At 31.1% G+C, this 19363-nt stretch overlaps 2 protein-coding genes across 3 annotated transcripts in view; one reads left to right on the top strand and one right to left on the bottom strand.

The window, feature by feature from the left end:
- Positions 1–131: 131 nt before the first annotated feature.
- Positions 132–1793, top strand: LOC135839630 (TIMELESS-interacting protein). 2 transcript variants are annotated; one of them, XM_065355739.1, is made up of 6 exons: positions 132–290; positions 366–742; positions 816–900; positions 980–1178; positions 1256–1435; positions 1560–1793. In XM_065355739.1, the coding sequence occupies exons 2-6, from the start codon at positions 655–657 to the stop codon at positions 1683–1685; spliced, it is 678 nt and encodes a 225-aa protein (XP_065211811.1). In that variant the 5' UTR covers positions 132–290; positions 366–654; the 3' UTR covers positions 1686–1793. The 2 variants fall into 2 exon arrangements, with proteins under 2 accessions (XP_065211811.1, XP_065211812.1); XM_065355740.1 differs by having other exon boundaries at positions 137–290; positions 543–742.
- A 452-nt stretch (positions 1794–2245) lies between these two features.
- The window catches only part of nAChRbeta1 (nicotinic acetylcholine receptor beta1), a 71264-nt gene continuing 54146 nt past the window's right edge, over positions 2246–19363 (bottom strand). Inside the window, exon 8 of the mRNA XM_065355735.1 lies at positions 2246–15197. Coding sequence (XP_065211807.1) covers positions 15033–15197 — 165 coding nt within the window. The 3' untranslated portion in view covers positions 2246–15032. The remainder of the gene's footprint in view (positions 15198–19363) is intronic.

Below are 19363 nucleotides of genomic sequence, written 5' to 3'. Positions count from 1 at the left end.
TCACCACACCATGAATAATTGTGCAACTTTATTTAATTATTAGTCATTTTTTCACGTTTGAATCGTTTCGGTTTTCGTTTTTCATCGTTTCCGAACAACAAAAACAATAACAAACTCTACTGCGCATGCGCAACGTTATCGCGCGATTATTTTCGCTACTACAACTTTGACGATGACTCATTTTCACTTTTTTACAAGTTTTCATTTTGATTTTATGAATTATTAGTCATCTCGTACACAATTCAACTCTTTTCGCCATTATTTCATCGAAAATTTCACCGAAGCATCAAGTAAGTCTCGTGTTTTTACTATCCGTACCCTTTACGCGAATAGCTTTTATTTTGGCGCGTGTTTTATTTCCGTAGCAAAAGATCACTGAATATGCCCGATTCGAACTCTTTGAACAGCTCAAAGGACGTAAATCGCGAATCTGTCTCAAATACTCTAACATCGGAAACGAACACCGCTGAAAATCGAACCCTACAGTCTCTGCAACAAGATCTAACGTTGACCGATAAACTAAACAAAAATCTGCTTTGTAGTTATTTGAAAAGACTCAACGCCGAAGACGCAAACGGAACTGGTCAAACGAATACGAATAACGAAGCCGTAAACGAAGAGTCGAATTTCTCCCAGTAATTGTCACGTCGAAAAATGGACGATGATGATGGATTTGCCAGCGACAACAGCTATAACGTCGATAATCCGAGTACACCGCCAGAAAACGTCAATCCGGAAGAAGGTAACTAAATTGTGTTCGCAATTTCAATAATTCCGTTTTTACCAACTAATTGTGTAATATTTCGGCATCGTAGAAGCTATCGAAGTACCCGCTGTTAAAGTTGAACCGAAGAAGAAACGTATCGTTAGGAACCCTCAACCGAAATTGGATGCCGATAGGTTAGCTTAATATATTTTCTTTTTCCAACTTGTTATAATAAATGTAATACTAAATATTTTTTCGTTCTCCCGAACGTAGATTAAGAGGTCCCAGAGGTCTTAAAATTCTCCAAGACTGGTTCAAAGATACTAAATTCAAAGGCAAAGGACACGAAAAGGAAGATCTCGATGCTATCATGTTACGTTTAGAACAATGGACTCATCGTTTATTTCCTAAATTCACCTTCGACGATACTCTCGCTAGGATTGAAAAGCTTGGCCATAAGTCTCAAGTTTCAGTAAGTATTATTCACCGAATATCGTTATTGTTATGGTGATTTAGAATATTTTACAACGTGATTTATCTAAATTCTAGAACTACGTGAAACGAATAAGATTAGATATGGAGGACGATGATATCAGAGAGACAGTTGACGAGAACAATTTACAAGATACCGAAGAACCAGCGAACGATGCGATTGATCCATTTACTGCTTTGTTGAATCAACATTCTAGCGCTGATAATAACGTTGCACCTCAACAAAATCAACCAGTCGTAAGTTTCGATTTTCTATCAACATTTTAATATCGTGAATCTAAACTATGGTACTCTGTGTAAACTCGACTTCGAAAGTGTGATTTCGTCGTTTGTAATTTAGAATTTCGTATTTCATACTCAGGTCTTGACCGATGAACAAAGAGAACGAATGATTCGTAACAGGCTTTTAGCTGAAGAAAGACGTTTAGCCAGAGAAAAGCTCAGAGCCGAGCAAGAAAGAAACGCGGTGTCACAGGTTATTGAGTAATTTCTGTTTTATATTTTTCAATGTTCTTTTTTTTCCATTTTTTTATTTTTAAATTTCAAAGTTTAATTTTATTCATTCTTCGTAGCAAATATAACCGTTCGAATTTTTTATCGCAGTTATTGGATTACATATTTTTTTTTAATCGAGTGAGCGAAACGCCACTTCGCTCTAATTCGTTAATCGTTTGAGCGTTTTTCTCACTTTATTAAGAAAAATACCTTATTAAACGAGTGTTTAGAAATGATCCTCGACAAGTGTGAAGCTCGTGGGGCTCGTTTCGCTCGCTGAACTCTTGTCGAAGTTCATTTTTCACTCTCGTCGAATAATGCACCTTTACTTATCATTTTCTAAAGAAGGCAGCGTTAGTGGTATGGTGAGGCATCGTATCCAAGAGGTTCATTGTGCTGGATTTCAATGTGTAATACCTCTGTGTATCGGATTACGTAATGTTCAATCACCCAGTTGAGTGTATCCTACCATAACGTGAATTCCAAGGCGAATATTCAACAGCTGTGATTGATGGTAAAGGAGAGAAAAAAATGGGTATTGATATTACGACATAACGTGTCAGATGTTTTATTTCGTTTCGTACAAAAATCAATAGTAGATACATAATATAAAAATTTTTTATGCAACGCGATAACAACGCTATAAAGTTAAGTACCTAATGGTGATAATAACAACAACAACGATAATAATAGTAATAATAATAATTAATAAAATAAATTATACATTAACGTTTACGATGATGATATATCTAAACAATATTAATAGGTAATGAAAACGCCGCCGATTTTTTTTCTTTTTATTTTATTTTATTTATTTTTTGTCAATTGCAAACGTGTTCGTAAGCTATACGCCGATTTCGATTTGATATTTCGAAAAGAAAAAATTTTTTAACGCTGGTCACTTGTATAATAGTATGTAAAAATAACAAACATTCGAGAAAACATCTCACATTCGGTTGACTCGGTATTATAAATTATTATTTATTAAAATGAAATAACGTAAAAATACCTCCGACAGTGTAGAAAACAGGCTGATCGGTTATTTCGTATCAAACCATTTTGCCTCATCGATGAGATATAAAAGTGAAAAGCCGCAATTCGTTGAGAAACGTGAAAAAATCGAGTTATATAAATACCTATCAAGACTACGGTTTTTTTTTTTTGCTTTTTTTATTCTTTGAGAAATACTTATCATTTATCAAATAGACCAGCGCAGCGGCTTGGTCTATTGTAACGAAGCTTTCAAACAAAATACTTAACGAATTAGGCTAAAATTTAAAAACGAACTACTCGAAGACAATGATGTTGGGCAATCGATACTTGTATACGTTGATTGGTTGGTCCAAATATAAATTTATATACGTACGATTTTTTTTTTACCTTAAAAAAATAACACGGTTTTGTTATATTATACTTACGCGGTTTAGTATTTTTTTTTTCGCTCGTTACCACGAAAACAAATTATTATTACTTTTTTTTTGTTTAGTAGCTCAAAAAAATATATATATAATCCGAGAATTACGCGGATAATTTTTTTTATCATCTATCGATTTTAATTTCATTTTTTCCCCTTAATTATTATAGCAATAACAGAAACTTTAAAGAGAAAAAAAAAACATTATTAAATAAACGCATTATATAGATAGACTACTCTTTAAAAATATTATTATATTTAAGCGAGTATCACATGACGACTGGAAAAGCACTTTCCATGATTTTTTTTTCTCGTTCAAATTAATGAAAATCGGTTTATTTCGTTGTACGAATTGAATTAGTAATTATCGTTGCGCCTTATAGTTAATAATTCAAACGAGCTTTCTAAGAATACGATTCGATATAGCGGTTGATTTTTTTTTTTTACCTCTCGTTTTTTTAGATATCACACATCGTCGCTAATTTTTTCAAAATGTACAAGTAACCGTGGTTTCCATTTTATATTCTAAAAAAAAAATCTCGTACAAAATATTTTATAAAAATTATTGCATGATTTCTTTTCCATCATTGATTGTCCAATTTTTTTTTTGCACAAAATTAAATAGTATTATCGTGTTTTTGAAACTGATGTTCTCGAAAGTCGTCCGATTTACATTTTTTAAATTTTTTGTTGCGTTTCCCTTGTACTTAATTTTTTTTCTGTATGTTTATCTAGATCGAAAACAACATTCGTTTAAATGAGAATGACTGAGAGATGCGATCTCGTACATTTCATTCTGAAAACCAGTGCACAAGGTGTCTCAACAGTCCTGAATCCTGACTTTATGCTGATTTTTGCCAAATTCCAATAATATTCTCTTCTTATTTTGAAATTTTCATTTTTTTATTTTTTTAAATAAAACATTTGAAAAAATTTCTCGACAAAAACTATCCTGTTTTGCTAGAATTTCCATTAAGTGCGAAATTTTTTGAAGAAAAGACCTGCTTTTTACTAACATTGCAAAAAGTCCTCGTTTGTTGAAATTTTAAGAATTTTTTTTTTCTATAAAAATTGCACTAAAAGTCCTATTTTTAACAAAATTTGCAGAGAAAGTCATATTTTCATTTTTTCAAGCTCCGAAAATAAATTCCATTCACTTTGCATCATCTTTCAGAATTTTGAACTTCTCAAAATTTTTTCAATCCCCCTTTGAGAATTTAAATTGGTTAAAACAAAGTCGAGGTTTTTGGTAAAAATTTGCAGAAATTGTCTAAATTTCGAAGGATTATGTTTGTAATAAAATTGTAAGAAGTACATTTTTTTGGTCAAAATAGCAAAAAAAAAAAATCACATATTTTTGTCAAAATACCATAAAAGTTTTTTTTGTTGTAATTGAAAAAATCTTATTTTTTAAAAATTGGAAGCAAAAAAAGGTTCTAATTTATTTTTAAAATTGGCAAAAGAAGTCAATTTTTGGTTAAAATTGCAAAAATATTGCAGATTTTTAAATTAAATTTCGAAAAAGATCAGGTTCGTAATAAAATTGTTAAAAGGTCATTTTTTTGTTAAAATTTACGTAAAAGGTTTTTTTCTTAAAAAATCAATAAATCATATTTTTGACACAATTACTTATTTTTTTTGAAAAAATTGACGAAAATTCTCAGTTTTTTATCCATCAAATTGTCAAAATGTCACATTTTTTTTCAAAATTGCAAAAAAGCCGTGTTATTAATGAACTTACAAAAAAAAAGGTCTTGCTTTGAAAAAAAAAAACCAAAATAGGGAAAATAAAAGTCTTGTTTGTTTGTCAAAGTAGAAATAAAAGTCCCATTTTTTGACCATAATTGTAAGAAAAATCGTATTTGTGGTAAGCCGGAAAGTCCAGTTTTTTCTGTCAAACTTGCTTTTAAAAAATCCATATTTTTTTGTCAAAATTGCAAATAGTTCTTAGTTTTTTGTCCAAATTGCAAAAAACTCCTGAATTTTTTCCCCATTTTTTTCATATTTTGAAGTTCAAAATTTTTCGTTTAGAATTTGTTTTGATTTTTGGCAAACTGTTCTTTTTTAACCAACCTTGAAAAAAATTCCCGCCATTTTCCTATTTTTTTTACGTCTTGGAATACAAAAGAATAAAGACCTGCTTTTTACCAACATTGCAAAAAATCCTCGTTTGTTGAAATTTTAAGCAATTTTTTTTGTTTTTTTTTCCTCAAAATTGCACTAAAAGTCCTAATTTTTACCAAATTCGCTCATAAAGTTCTTTTTTCATTTTTTCAAAAGAAGCTTCAAAAATTCCATTTACTTTGCATCATCTTTCAGAATTTTGAACTTCTCAAAATTTTTTCTATCCCCCTTTGAGAATTAAAATTGGTGAAAAAAAGTCGAGGTTTCTGGTAAAAATTGCAAAAATCGTCTATAGCAAAATATTGTAATTGAAAAAATCTTACTTTTTAAAAATTGGAATTGCAAGAAAAAAGGTTCCAATTCATTTTCAAAATTGGCATAAAAAGTCAATTTTGCATTTTTTTTAAATTAAAAAAAAAATCCATGTGTTAATAAGACTGCAAAAAAGCCAAGTTTTTTTTTTTTGTCCAAATTTACGTAAAGCGTTCTGGTTTTTCATAAAATATCTATCAATAAATCACATTTTTGAAAAAATTGACAAAAATTCTCAGTTTTTTATCCATTAAATTGTCAAAATGTCACATTTTTCTCAAAATTGCAAAAAAGTCATGGTCTTGATAAACTTAGAAAAAAAAAGGTCTTGCTTTAAAAAAAAATCAAAATAGGGAAAATAAGTCTTGTTTTTTTGTCAAAGCAGAAATAAAAGTCCCATTTTTTTTGGCCATAATAATTGCAAGAAAAACTGTGTTTGTGGCAAGCCGGAAAGTCCAGTTTTTTTCTGTGAAACTTGCTTCAAAAAAGGTCCTCATTTTTTTTTTGGTCAAAATTGCAAATAATTTTTAGTTTTTTGTCCAAATTGCAAAAAAATCCTGAATTTTCCCCCCATTTTTTTCATTCGAAGTTCAGAATTTATTGTTTTGATTTTTGACAAACTGTTTTTTTGACCAACCTTGAACAAAATCCCCGCCATTTTCCCTTTTTTTTTTCACGTCTTGGAATTCAAAATTTATCCTTTTTCAGAATTTTAATTTTTTGTATTTCTATCTCGTTAAAAATGAAAATGAAAAAATACTGTTGTCTCAAATGAATTTCGATCATCACAATCCTATTTTCACCCCTCCCCCTCCCAAAAAATGGAAAAAATTTCCCTGTCAACAGTTCTGTCATAGTCCTGTTTAGACACCTTGTTACAGCTGGATTTTCATGAAAGATCCCTTTTTTTTTCAAATAATAACGAGTAATTTTGCGCAGCAGCCGCTTTTATAGTTTTAATCTTCGAAACCAAAAAAATAACGAAATGGTTTTTCTTAAGTAACTTTCGAAATAACTGGCGACGATGGCCATTGAAAAATTCGGAAAGGTGCGCTCGAGCAGTTTTTTTTTCCTAATGTTGTCATAAATCGGTCATTAAATTTAATTATGGTTACCTAGATACGTTGGTGTAAAATAAGAGAGTACAGCGTATTCGGCTATGTAGAATTCATAAACGTCGAATAAATTCTATTTGTACCACTGAGGAGAAGGTTTATCTGCAAAAACACTCTGATGAGTTGATGACTCTGCCAAATACGCTGTACTTTCCTTCCTTATTTAATAAGTGAGCACCGATTTGTTAAGCGCATTTCAAATAGGTACAAATAACTATGTATTATCTATACGTATTTTTTTTTTTATAATTCGACAATAAACATAGAATTAAAAAAAAAAAAAGAAAAAAAAAAGAAGGAAATTAAAAATAATCATAACGTAACAATAATCATAGGTACATATATAAATATTAAACGCTAATTTTAATGATAACAATAACTGCTATAGAGTCGTACATCGTACACACGTTTTTCAATAATGTAAAACTGTGAAAAAATTCAATCTAAAAAAAAAAACGATCATATAACAGTGTTTTTGGTTTTAAAAAAATTTTCATAAAATTTTGTTATACCGTGTATAGGCGATGAAAAAGAACTCGGATAGACGCGTACATAATACTACAAGAAGAGTACATTATATAGGAAGATTTTCGCGAAATGAATTTGCCTTCGGTTGAAGTGGATGAGCGGCACGTCACAGTCAACTTATAAGTATAGGTAAGTACCCTCGCTGCAATTGAACTACTCGAGATAGTATGTGTTTAAGAATAGGTATTCGATATTCACGTTATCGATATCGTAGATGTAGTATTGGAATTTTCTTCAACGAGTGTATTATGACAGGATCTTGTGTCAGTATGTCGTACTTTTATAATCTGACGTCATGGTTTTTTTTTTTTTTTCGAAACTGCTATGTCGTCGATGCTTTCCCGGCCGATTGGATTATCTTCGTGGTGAAATTTTTCACCGTATTTTTAGCTATAGTGGTATTGATTTTTTGCATCATTTTCGAGGGAAAATCTACGTTTTTCAGTTCTGATTATTTCATAAGGCTAACAGGAGACCCATCGATCCCCCTATTTTTTCAATTTTTATTTTTAGTTTTAAATTCTGTAGGAAGAGAAATACATAAATGTATTATAGAGACTTTTCAACCTTTTTGAATTCGCGTAGAGAAAAAAAATTCGCTTGCAGTTCATTTTTAATCAACGATGATGCAGCTGCTCAAATAGCACGTAATTATTATATTCACAGGTGTGCTATTTGGGAGCGACTGGCTGCTTTCAAAATTATTTGGAAGACAATGAACTGCAACCGATTTACGATACACCCTGTGTAAATGTGAACAGTCTTTTAGGTTGAATTACGAGAATTATGAAATTCGCTATTTTTATAGGATAAACATATTAAACAACGATACTACAACATGATTAAAATTCTAATTTCAGGTTGCCCCATTTTTTTGTTGTTTTTTTTTGGAAGCCTTCTGCGTACGTTTTTTTCTTTCACGTATAGTAATGTCTTATCGAATGTCTGCTAATGTAAGATTCAGATTTTTGGAAGATAAACCATTTCGTATATAAATAGAACGTCTGTCGTGAAAATTGAAGGAGCTGGGGTGTTGAGGATTTTGTACACTGTGTGAATCTTGGATCCATTTTTTTCAATCCAACTCTGAAATTTCCATTCACTTTCTTTCCTTATTTGAATTTTCATTTGTTTGAAAACGAAAATTTCTACGTATAAAATTTGACACCCCCCCCCCCTTCAATAGAAATCATTTGAGCCAAAATTCAAAAGTACTACTCTTTACCGAAATTGCCAAAAAGTCATAGGTTATCTTTTTGGCAAAATATCCAAAATTCCAGGTTTTTTTTCAGTCAGATTTCTCGATTTTTTAAGCTGTGATTTCTTTTTTCATTTTTTTCAATCAAACATTAAAAATTTCCGGTATTTTTTCCTTGCTGTACAAAGTTTTGTTTTTCTTTGAAAATGGAAAAATTTTGTCTCGAATTTTTCTGACTACACCTCTTTTCCCTCCTCTCAATTTATTAATTTGAAAAAAATGTTAACAATTTTTTTTTAAAGAAAAAATGTCGATTTTTTTGTCAAAACTGTCAAAAAATTCTGTTTCTTAAGTATTTTTTTTCCAATTTTTCAATCAAAAGTTGACATTTTCGTTTCATTGTTTTCTTTTGTCACAATTTTTACAATTTTCCTCAATTTTTTCTGCTTTACTTAAAGTTTCCAGCTGTACACCTTTTCGCCTTGAAAATGCTGTATAAATTTCTTACTGAATTATTCTGGTTTTTTCCCCAAAATTTCCTAAAAGTCTCGCCTTTTTGGCAAAATTCCAGAAAAGTTTTCAATTTTTTTGCTTAAATTTGCTAAAAGGTGCTGATTTGTCTTTGAAGTTATACCTAAAAGATTCTAATTTGTTTGTCAAAGCTGCCTAAATGTCCATCTTCATTCCATTATTTTCAATCAAATAAAATTTTTCATCTCGATCTCTTACTTCGCCTTAATTTTTCTGGACTTAAACGCCCCCCTCCTCCTTTCCTGACGTCCCCGAAAATTGTCTGTCAAAAGTTCTGACATTTGGCAAAAATCCCCCCCCCCCTAAAAAAAGTACTGACTTTTTTCCATTCCAAAAAAGGGTTGTTTTCTTTATTTTTTGTACAAAAATTGGCCAAAAAATTATTTTGATTTGTTCGTAATCAAACGATGAAATTTTTCATTCGATTTGTCCCACTTTTGCAATTGAAATATTCGAAACAATTTCCTGTCAGAAGTACAGCTACATATTTACCAAAGCTTCCAAAAAAGCCTGTTTTTTTTTTTTTTTTTTATAAAATTACACAGATTTTTTATGCTTTTTCGCCAAACTGTCAAAAAGTCTTTGTTTTTTTATTTTTTAATCGAACTTTTAAAATTTCAATTCAACATCTTCCACTCTTCTTAGAATTTTGATTTTTTTTTTCGTTTTTCTTTAGAAATAGTCAAATTTTTTCAACAAATTTTGAGGCCCCATTCTTCAGTTGAAGAATGATTTTAGTCAAAACTAGAAAATGAAAATATAAATGTTGAAAATACTATATTTTGAATGTCTCATCAACTGTGATATCATCGTAATGCTGATCACCAAAAAAGAAGAGCAAAAGGTACCTTTGAATTCGATTTGAGCTTTTTTGAGATTTTGAGCTTTCAAATGCATTCGTCTGTCTAATGTTAGTATGAGATTGTAATGTACATTTTTATGAAATTTCAACGTAAACCTGCACAATTCATCAAAATCGATTCATCAGTTGTCGAGATCTCACTGTGAACCTAATAATGTTGCGGTTTCGACCTATTTTGATCTCTCAGTTGAGCTTTTTTGAATTTGGAGTGCAAATTTAACCCTGCACAGTGCACATCTACACGTTAATCCCTTTCTATCGAGATGTCGTTCTTCGAAATCGGTTCAGCCATTAGAAAAAAAAACGATTTTTAAAATGACTTTTTGAGTTTTTTTCGAGTTTTCAGTTGAGCTGTTTTGAAATTTCAGAGAAAATTTTCAAATTTTGTTTGGTGATTTTTTCCTTTCTATCGAGATGTCGTTCATCAGAATCGGTTCAGCCATTCGAAAAAAACGACTTTTAAAACGACTCTTTTGAAATTTTTTGAGCTTTCAGTTAAGTTTTTTTGAACTTTTTGAACTTTCAGAGAAAATTTTTAAAATTTGTTTTCACCAAGAATTGTCTTCTTGTAAAGCTATTTCAAGGTACAAAATATTAGAAAAAAAACGACTTTTAAAACGACTTTTTGAGTTTTTTTGAGCTTTCAGTTGAGCTTTTTTGAAATTTCAGAGAAAATGTTCAAACTTTGTTTGGTGATTCTCCTTTCTATCGAGATGTTGTTCATCGAAATTGGTTCAGCCATTCGAAAAAAACGACTTTTAAAACGACTTTTTTGAGATTTTTTGAGCTTTTATTCAAGTTTTTTTGAACTTTTTAAACTTTCAGAGAGAATTTTCAAAATTGGTTTTCACCAAGAATTGTCTTTTTGTAAAGCTATTTCAAGGTACAAAATATTAGAAAAAAACGACTTTTAAAACGACTTTTTGAGTTTTTTTGAGCTTTCAGTTGAGCTTTTTTGAAATTTCAGAGAAAATGTTCAAACTTTGTTTGGTGATTTTCCTTTCTATCGAGATGTTGTTCATCGAAATTGGTTCAGCCATTCGAAAAAAACGACTTTCAAAACGACTTTCAAAACGACTTTTTTGAGATTTTTTGAGCTTTCAGTTAAGCTTTTTAGTTTTTTGAACTTTTTAAACTTTTAGATAAAATTTTCAAAATTTGTTTTCACCAAGAATTGTCTTTTTGTAAAGCTATTTCAAAGTACAAAATATTAGAAAAAAACGACTTTTAAAACGACTTTTTTGAGTTTTTTTGAGCTTTCAGTTGAGCTTTTTTGAAATTTCAGTGAAAATGTTCAAACTTTGTTTGGTGATTCTCCTTTCTATGGAGATGTTGTTCATCGAAATTGGTTCAGCCATTCGCAAAAAACAACTTTTAAAACGACTCTTTTGAAATTTTTTGAGCTTTCAGTCAAGTTTTTTTGAACTTTTTGAACTTTCAGAGAAAATTTTTAAAATTTGTTTTCACCAAGAATTGTCTTTTTGTAAAGCTATTTCAAGGTACAAAATATTAGAAAAAAACGACTTTTTGAGTTTTTTTGAGCTTTCAGTTGAGCTTTTAATTTCAGAGAAAATGTTCAAACTTTGTTTGGTGATTCTCCTTTCTATCGAGATGTTGTTCATCGAAATTGGTTCAGCCATTCAAAAAAAACGACTTTTAAAACGACTTTTTTGAGATTTTTTGAGCTTTTAGTTAAGCTTTTTTGAACTTTTTAAACTTTCAGAGAGAATTTTCAAAATTGGTTTTCTCCAAGAATTGTATTTTGTAATGCTATTTCAAGGTACAAAATATTAGAAAAAAAAACGACTTTTAAAACGACTTTTTGAGTTTTTTTGAGCTTTCAGTTGAGCTTTTTTGAAATTTCAGAGAAAAATTTCAAACTTTGCTTGGTGATTTTCTTTTTTATCGAGATGTTGTTAATCGAAATTGGTTCAGCCATTCGAAAAAAACGACTTTCAAAACGACTTTTTTGAGATTTTTTGAGCTTTCAGTTGAGCTTTTTTGAACTTTTTAAACTTCCAGAGAGAATTTTCATAATTAGTTTTCTCCAAGAATTGTATTTTGTGAAGCTATTTCAAGGTACAAAATACTGGAAAAAAACGACTTTTGAAACGACTTTTTGAGTTTTTTTGAGCTTTCAGTTGAGCTTTTTTGAAATTTCAGAGAAAATTTTCAAACTTTGCTTGGTGATTTTATTTTTTATCGAGATGTTGTTCATCGGTATTGGTTCAGCCATTCGAAAAAAAACGACTTTTAAAACGACTATTTTAAGCTTTTTTGAGCTTTCAGTTGAGCTTTTTTGAACTTTTTGAACTTTCAGAGAAAATTTTTGAAATTTGTTTTCACCAAGAATTGTCTTTTTGTAAAGTTATTTCAAGGTACAACATATTAGAAAAAAACGACTTTTAAAACGACTTTTTGAGTTTTTTTGAGCTTTCAGTTGAGCTTTTTTGAAATTTCAGAGAAAATGTTCAAACTTTGTTTGGTGATTTTCCTTTCTATCGAGATCTTGTTCATCGAAATTGGTTCAGCCATTCGAAAAAAACGACTTTCAAAACGACTTTTTTGAGATTTTTTGAGCTTTCAGTTGAGCTTTTCTAAACTTTTTAAACTTCCAGAGAGAATTTTCAAAATTAGTTTTCTCTAAGAATTGCATTTTGTGAAGCTATTTCAGGGTACAGAATATTAGAAAAAAACGACTTTTAAAACGACTTTTTGAGTTTTTTTGAGCTTTCAGTTGAGCTTTTTTGAAATTTCAGAGAAAAATTTCAAACTTTGCTTGGTGATTTTATTTTTTATCGAGATGTTGTTCATCGAAATTGGTTCAGCCATTCGAAAAAAAACGACTTAAAACGACTTTTTTGAGCTTTCAGTTGAGCTTTTTTTGAACTTTATGAACTTTCAGAGAAAATTTTCAAAATTTGTTTTTACCAAGAATTGTCTTTTTGTGAAGCTATTTCATGGTACAATATAACTTATGTGCTTCATTGTACGTTGCATATTATCAAGTTTTGAGCTTTTGCAGAGCGTTTACCTTCAACTTTTGAAACTTTTTTCCATCAAAAATTGTTTTTTCAGGGAGATCTTTCAAGGTACATACAATGTAGGTACTTTTGTGTACCCATTTAACATGGCGTAATCAATTTTGAGCTTTTCTTTCATCATGTTTGGAGCTTTTGGTGAGCTTTTACCATCAACTTTTGAAAATTTTTTCGGTCAAAAATTGTTTTTTCGGGGAGATTATTCAAGGTACAATGTAGGCACTTTTGTGTGCCCATCAAACGCGGTATAATCAATTTTGAGCTTTCAGTGCAACTTTTTGAACTTTCAACATAAACCTGTAAATCTACACTTTAGCCTCTTTCTATCGAGATGTCGTTCATCAAAATCGGTTCAGCTGTTGCGGAGATCTCGCTGTCACAAAAAAACCGACTCAATTTTAGTATACGAGATATACATATACCTAGATTCCTGCTTTTTCACAGTTGTTCGTGAAAAAAGTCCAATTTTTTGGTGAAGTTACAAACAAAGTTTTTTTTAACCAAAGCTTCCAAAAAGTCCTGTTTTTTTTTCAAAACTGCGAAGATTCTTCCCTCTTCAAAATGTTTTGTGCAATGTTTTCCTCGTTTTTGCTAATTCTCTCCAAAAATATAATAGAAGGGGAAGGGGAGGAGGTTCTGTTGAATTGACTTTCTATCAACTTGAAGTTTGGCTTACGAGGACAAACTTGTCTCAATTATTTCCAAAAAAAAGGTGGTATGATTTATATGTAGTTTAGCAAATTTTTTGGAACCGATTTAGGGTCTGATTCCCGAACATGATGGGCATAGGCATTCATCAAGTTTCCTTCTCGAATACTGACAGCAAAAAAAAAAAAAAAAAAAAAATATGAAAAGGCTTTTAAAATATTCAAAACCATTGCTCCTTCAAAATTTCAAGATAGGCAATCTATTCGACCAGAGTTTTTCGCTTCTTGTATCCGACGAACGTTTTCTGCGACACCCTGTAATTGCTACTACAAGATCCTAGAGGATTATAAACAAAACGAAAAAAAAAAATGAAAAAAAAAACGAAAAACAAAAAACAAAACAAATATAAATTAACCTTAACACGATGACGAAAATGCCTCGAATGAATCCCCTGAAAGTGAGAAAAATGGGAATGGGAAATGCTTTAAGCGTCGTAATAATAACAACAACAACAACAATAATGAAAATGAAAAATACATACGTATCATTAAGGTTTCATTGATTTATAGTATATAGGGACCTATAGTACAACATACAACAATACGCGATATTATTTTTATCGAATCTCTACCTAGGTTTTTTTTTCAAATTTTTTTATTATAAAACGTGTAAAATTAAAAATTATCAAATATGAATACATTCGACGATTATTATCACCAACGTCTTATCAACGTAATCGTACGTACACGTGTAAAATGAACGTAGCGCTAAAGCACCTGCTACATAAACATTATTATTTATAGGTATCGACACATTTGGAAGGATAAATGCACAAAGTGAGCGAATCTGTATCTGTATAGAGTGTCTCGAGGTCGAGATAGGTACGATTCGAAACATACAATAAAATGGTATTTTTTTCCTTTTCTTTTTTTTGGCGCCTCGAGATTACTTACACCTAATCATTGAGAAAAAATAAATACGAACGAGTTGATTCGACGACTTGGTGCATCGAGCTCTCCATAGGTAAGGTATTGTGGTTTTTTTTTGGCGGGCACATTGTGCGACCTGATTCGATTAAAATGGGATTGGATTGGCTTGGCTAGGATCGGGACGTGGAATTTTTTTAATTCGTATAAACCCATAGGATAGGTAAACAACAACACCTATGTACCATGGTAAAAGGGAAAGGATGTAATGTGCGTGCGCTTGTTTACATATTTACACAAAAATTTTTACGGATAGATGGAAAAAAATTATTAATTTGTGATAGAAACAGACAGGTACCTATTAAAAACTTTATTGTATACCGTACACTATGCGGAAGTTTATATACCTAGACCTACCAACGAAGTCTAGCTTCTTAAATTATTGGTAGAGTAGGTATAGGTATACTTAGACGACACAGTGTAAGACGTATATTCGTGGTATCTATTTGTATGTAATTTAGCCTTATGTACAGGTTTAATTTTTTTTTTTTTTGGAAAAGTCAAATTTGTTAATAATAAAAGCTAATAATTCATAATTTGAGCAGTATTTTTAGGTATAAAATAATAAATGGCGGCGCGTTTATTTGCCGCGGTACACCTCAATGATTTTATCTTGATCTACGTATTCGAATATGTGAGGCGCATCCATTAAAATACCAATCGTACCAGCCGTGGTTACAATGAAAAATAGGTATAATTGCAATCTATCTATTACCATAGCAACGTATTTCCAGTCTTCCCGTATCTGTAATATGACAAAATATCGTTTTAAAAATTCGCTCCGTCAATATTTGCATCAGCGGTACATGTCGCGATATGTGGTACATTTCGATTTCGAGTTCGACACATTGAACAGATATGTACGTTACGTTCTACATACGAGTGTGATATCATTTACGTATAGAAAGTACCTAGCGAAATTTGTGATAAAGTTGACGACTCGACTCGATGGTTTGTTTGGTTTGAGTGATTCTCGTATGTTTGATTAGTTCAACACTGTGCTTGATGTGTAGAGAGAACAAATTTTTCAGCCGGAAAAATTGGCACCTCACCTACTACATTGAAATATCCTATACGTAGTTTTGCCTGTTCCTGTGATCTGCAGATTAGGCCAACATTCCTACGTGGACTTGGCAAGTGTTGCATAGTTTTTAGGTGCAAGATATCTCTTATCTCTGGTCATTCTACGTCAATTCGACCAAGAAGTGGTAAGAGGGGGGGGGGGGAGTCGGCGATTTTTTTGAAATTTTTTCCAAAAGTTGAAAAAACCCGTTCACTCGATGAAATAAACTCATCACGAAAAAAAATCAAAATTCGAAAAAATTCAATTTTCAATTCCAAACATCAAAAAAAGTTTAAATTCATTCTGTTGTTTTATTTTGACCTTTTTCTGACGTATTTCATGAAAAAGTTGATAAAAATCACACTCGTAGCAAAAAAATTAAAATTTGTTCATTTTTTGAATAAAAATTTCAAAAAAATCGTCGACCCCCCCTTACCACTTCTTGATTGAATTGACGTAGAATGACCCCTTCGATTGTAAATAATAGTCCGGGATTTATGACAATAGGAATGATTGTATCCCTCCCCTGCCCTTGTTTTCTTAAAGAGGACATCTTGAGGAACATTTTAATTAAAGCCAACTTGCCAAAAAAAAAAAAAAGGTTGACCTTACTTGAAAAATGGCGGCCATTTTGACTGACAGGTCAGCCGAAATCGCAGATTTTGCTTTCCAACATAGGATAGGACTCGCACAAATTTTTTTTGAACTGGACAAAGCTAGATCAAGAGAGCATGTAGAAATTTATCATCAGCTAAAATTTCAAAAGTAAAGTGTATTTTTCGATTTTTGGTGAATTTTTGAAAATCAAATTAGGAAATTTAGGTCAAAAATGAGAAAAAAAATCAAAATTTTACCAAATTGACTTAGAAAGCTGAAATTTGGGTTATACTCTAATTTCGACCTGCCAAATCGATTGGAAACGGTTTCAAACCATTTCAAGCAGTTTTGGAGCCTCCAAGCAGATTTTTAAACTTGAAATTTCTACTAAATTTCATTTAATGAAGTTGGAAATCCGAAATTCACGCTTAACTCCAACTTAAACACGCTATTAAGTCGACTGTGGGTAATTTTCCAGTTGTTTTGGAGCCTCTAGCAATGTTTTGGAAATTACTGGAGCCTCCAGTAGATTTTTAAAACTTGAAATTTCCACAAAATTTCATCAAAAATAGTTAGAAAGTAGAAATTTATTCCGTGAACTTATTTCAATACGCTATGAAGTCGACTGCAGGTGGATTTCAAGTCATTTTGAAGCCTCCAGTGGCTTTTTTGGAAATTACTGGAGCCTACAGTAGATTTTTCAATACTTGAAATTTCCAAAAAAAGTTATCAAACCGAGCTGGAGATCCAAAATTTCCTCTGTGAAACCTCCACCGACTTTTTGAAAATTCCTAAAGCCTCCAGCAGATTTTTGAAACTTGAAATTTCTACAAAATTTCATTTAATGAGGTTGGAAATCCGAAATTCACGCTGAACTCCAACTTAAACACGCTATTAATTCGACTGCAGGTAGTTTTTCAGTTGTTTTGGTGCCTCCAGTGGCTTTTTTGGAAATTACTGGAGCCTACAGTAGATTTTTCAATACTTGAAATTTCCAAAAAAAGTTATCAAACCGAGCTGGAGATCCAAAATTTCCTCTGTGTAACCTCCACCGACTTTTTGAAAATTCCTGAAGCCTCCAGCAAATTTTTGAAACTTGAAATTTTTACAAAATTTTATCAAATGCGAGTTAGAAGGTCAAAATTCTCAAAATTGAAATACATAAATCGTCAACGATTCACATTAAGTAAACGAGAAGTAGTTGAAAAAATTCCCCATCAAAATTCTTCAAAATGGCCCCATTTTAAGAAAAACACTTCCCGGGTCTCCCAAATAATTTATTCATTTTTTCTATAAATATACAGAATCTTCCTCCTTAGTTGAAAGTCTTTTTAGAAACATGTAATTCCTGGAAATGAATTTTCAACAGAGTTATTATGATTACTTATGTCAAACCAGCTCAATTTTGCTTACTATTTTTTTGTAGGTGGGAAAAAACTCGCCAATCTTTGCAGGCTGACTTCACAATTTTTCAATCAAAAGTTGAAATTTTTCTTTTCTTGTTTTCTTCTCTCAATTTTTTCTGCTTCGCCTTCAAAAATGTATTAAAAATTTCTTGCTGAATTATTCTGATTCTTTCCCAAAATTGCCAAAAAGTCTCGCCTTTTTGGCACAATTACGGAAAAGTTTTCAATTTTTTGGCTTAAATTCGCTAAAAAGTCTTGATTTTTCTTTGAAGTCACCAAAACGATTCTAATTTTTTTCGTCAAAACTGCCTAAATGTCCATTTTCATTCCATTATTTTCAACCAAACAGAATTTTTCATATTTTGTAGTTCTATGTATTTCCATTTTAAAGGTTTCTCAATTTTTTACTTCGCCTTCATTTTTCTTTACTCATGGCCAAAAAAATAATTTTGATGTGTTCGTAATCAAACAATGAAATTTTTTATTCAATTTGTCCCACTTTTGCAATTTTAAAAATGTCCACGGTTATTTATCAAACAAATTTTTGTTGAACTTGAACTGACTCCCCTCCCCTTCCTCGCTCTCAAGTTGAAATATTGTTCGAAACAATTTCTTGTCAGAAGTATTGCTATTTACGTACCAAAATTTCCAAAAAGGGTCTGTTTTTGTTACAAAATTACACAGATTTTTTCTGATTTTTCGCCAAATTGTCAAAAAGACTTGTTTTTTAATTTTTTTAATCGAACTAAAAATTTCCATTTAGTTACCATCTTCCACTTTTCTTAGAATTTTGATTTTTGTCAGAACTTGCCAAAAAGCCGGTTAATCGGCTAAAACTGTCAAAATCTCGCTTCTTGCTTCAAATTGCATAAATTCTCTCTTGGTTGATAAAAATTACCAGAAAGTCTCCAAAATAGTTCAACTTTCTCTCTAATTGATTTTTTTGTGATATTTTTTGTTCGTGTTTTGCTCTTATTTTACCACTTTTTTAGTTAGGTACTTTTGGTAATTTTTTCAATCGTTTTTGGTTATTTAAGTTACTTTTTTTTGAAAAAAATTCAGTACTTACACACCCTGTAAAAATATTTTCATCCGCCCCAAAATGTTCAGGAACCTCGCCCCCTCCCCTCCCATAAAGTTGAAAAAAGAAAACATTTAGGTGTTGAATTTACATAGACACCTTGGACTTATCGTTTTAGATCTTTTCGAGAGCATTGAATACAAAATATTGATTAATTTTTTCAATTTGTCTTCAACATCGCCCAGTTTACCATACATTTTCTGAAAATTAAAAAAATTCAACGTTATGAGCTAAGATTGACCACCGAAATTTCCTGAAAGTAGAAAAAATCCCGTTTCATAAATTTTTAGGTGAAATTATTACTTTGAAGTAATTATTTGTATTTTCGTGACATGACTCCCTAAGTTTTCTTCTTTTCAAAGTTTTTGAAAAAATTGAACAAAATCGCATGAAAATCGTCATTGCTGATCTCATGTGAATTGTTTTCCAATGCAGACTACAATATTTATTGAAGGTGGGGGGTGGGGCACCTTTGAACCTATTTGGAAAAAACTTGAATGCAGAAATTGAGAATTTTTGAAAATTTTTCATCGATTTTAATTCGATTGCTTCAATTTTAGAAGCTCTTTACGGGGAGTCCAACATAGATTTTTTTTCATGTTTAGCCCTAGAGGGATTTGTGCAGAGGGACCAAAACTGCTCGAAAGAGGGAGGCCTTTGAAGAGGAATCTGATGATTGATGAAATAAATATAGTTGTAGGTAGGTATAGAAAAATCCGAACACTTTTCAGAGCAAGAATCTGCGATGTTTCTTTCACGTGAAT

This window comes from Planococcus citri, chromosome 3, assembly GCF_950023065.1.
Source record: "Planococcus citri chromosome 3, ihPlaCitr1.1, whole genome shotgun sequence".
Taxonomy (NCBI): Eukaryota; Metazoa; Arthropoda; class Insecta; order Hemiptera; family Pseudococcidae; genus Planococcus; species Planococcus citri.
The sequence above is the reverse complement of the archived record's forward strand: the minus strand, read 5'-3'. Positions and strand labels throughout refer to the sequence as shown.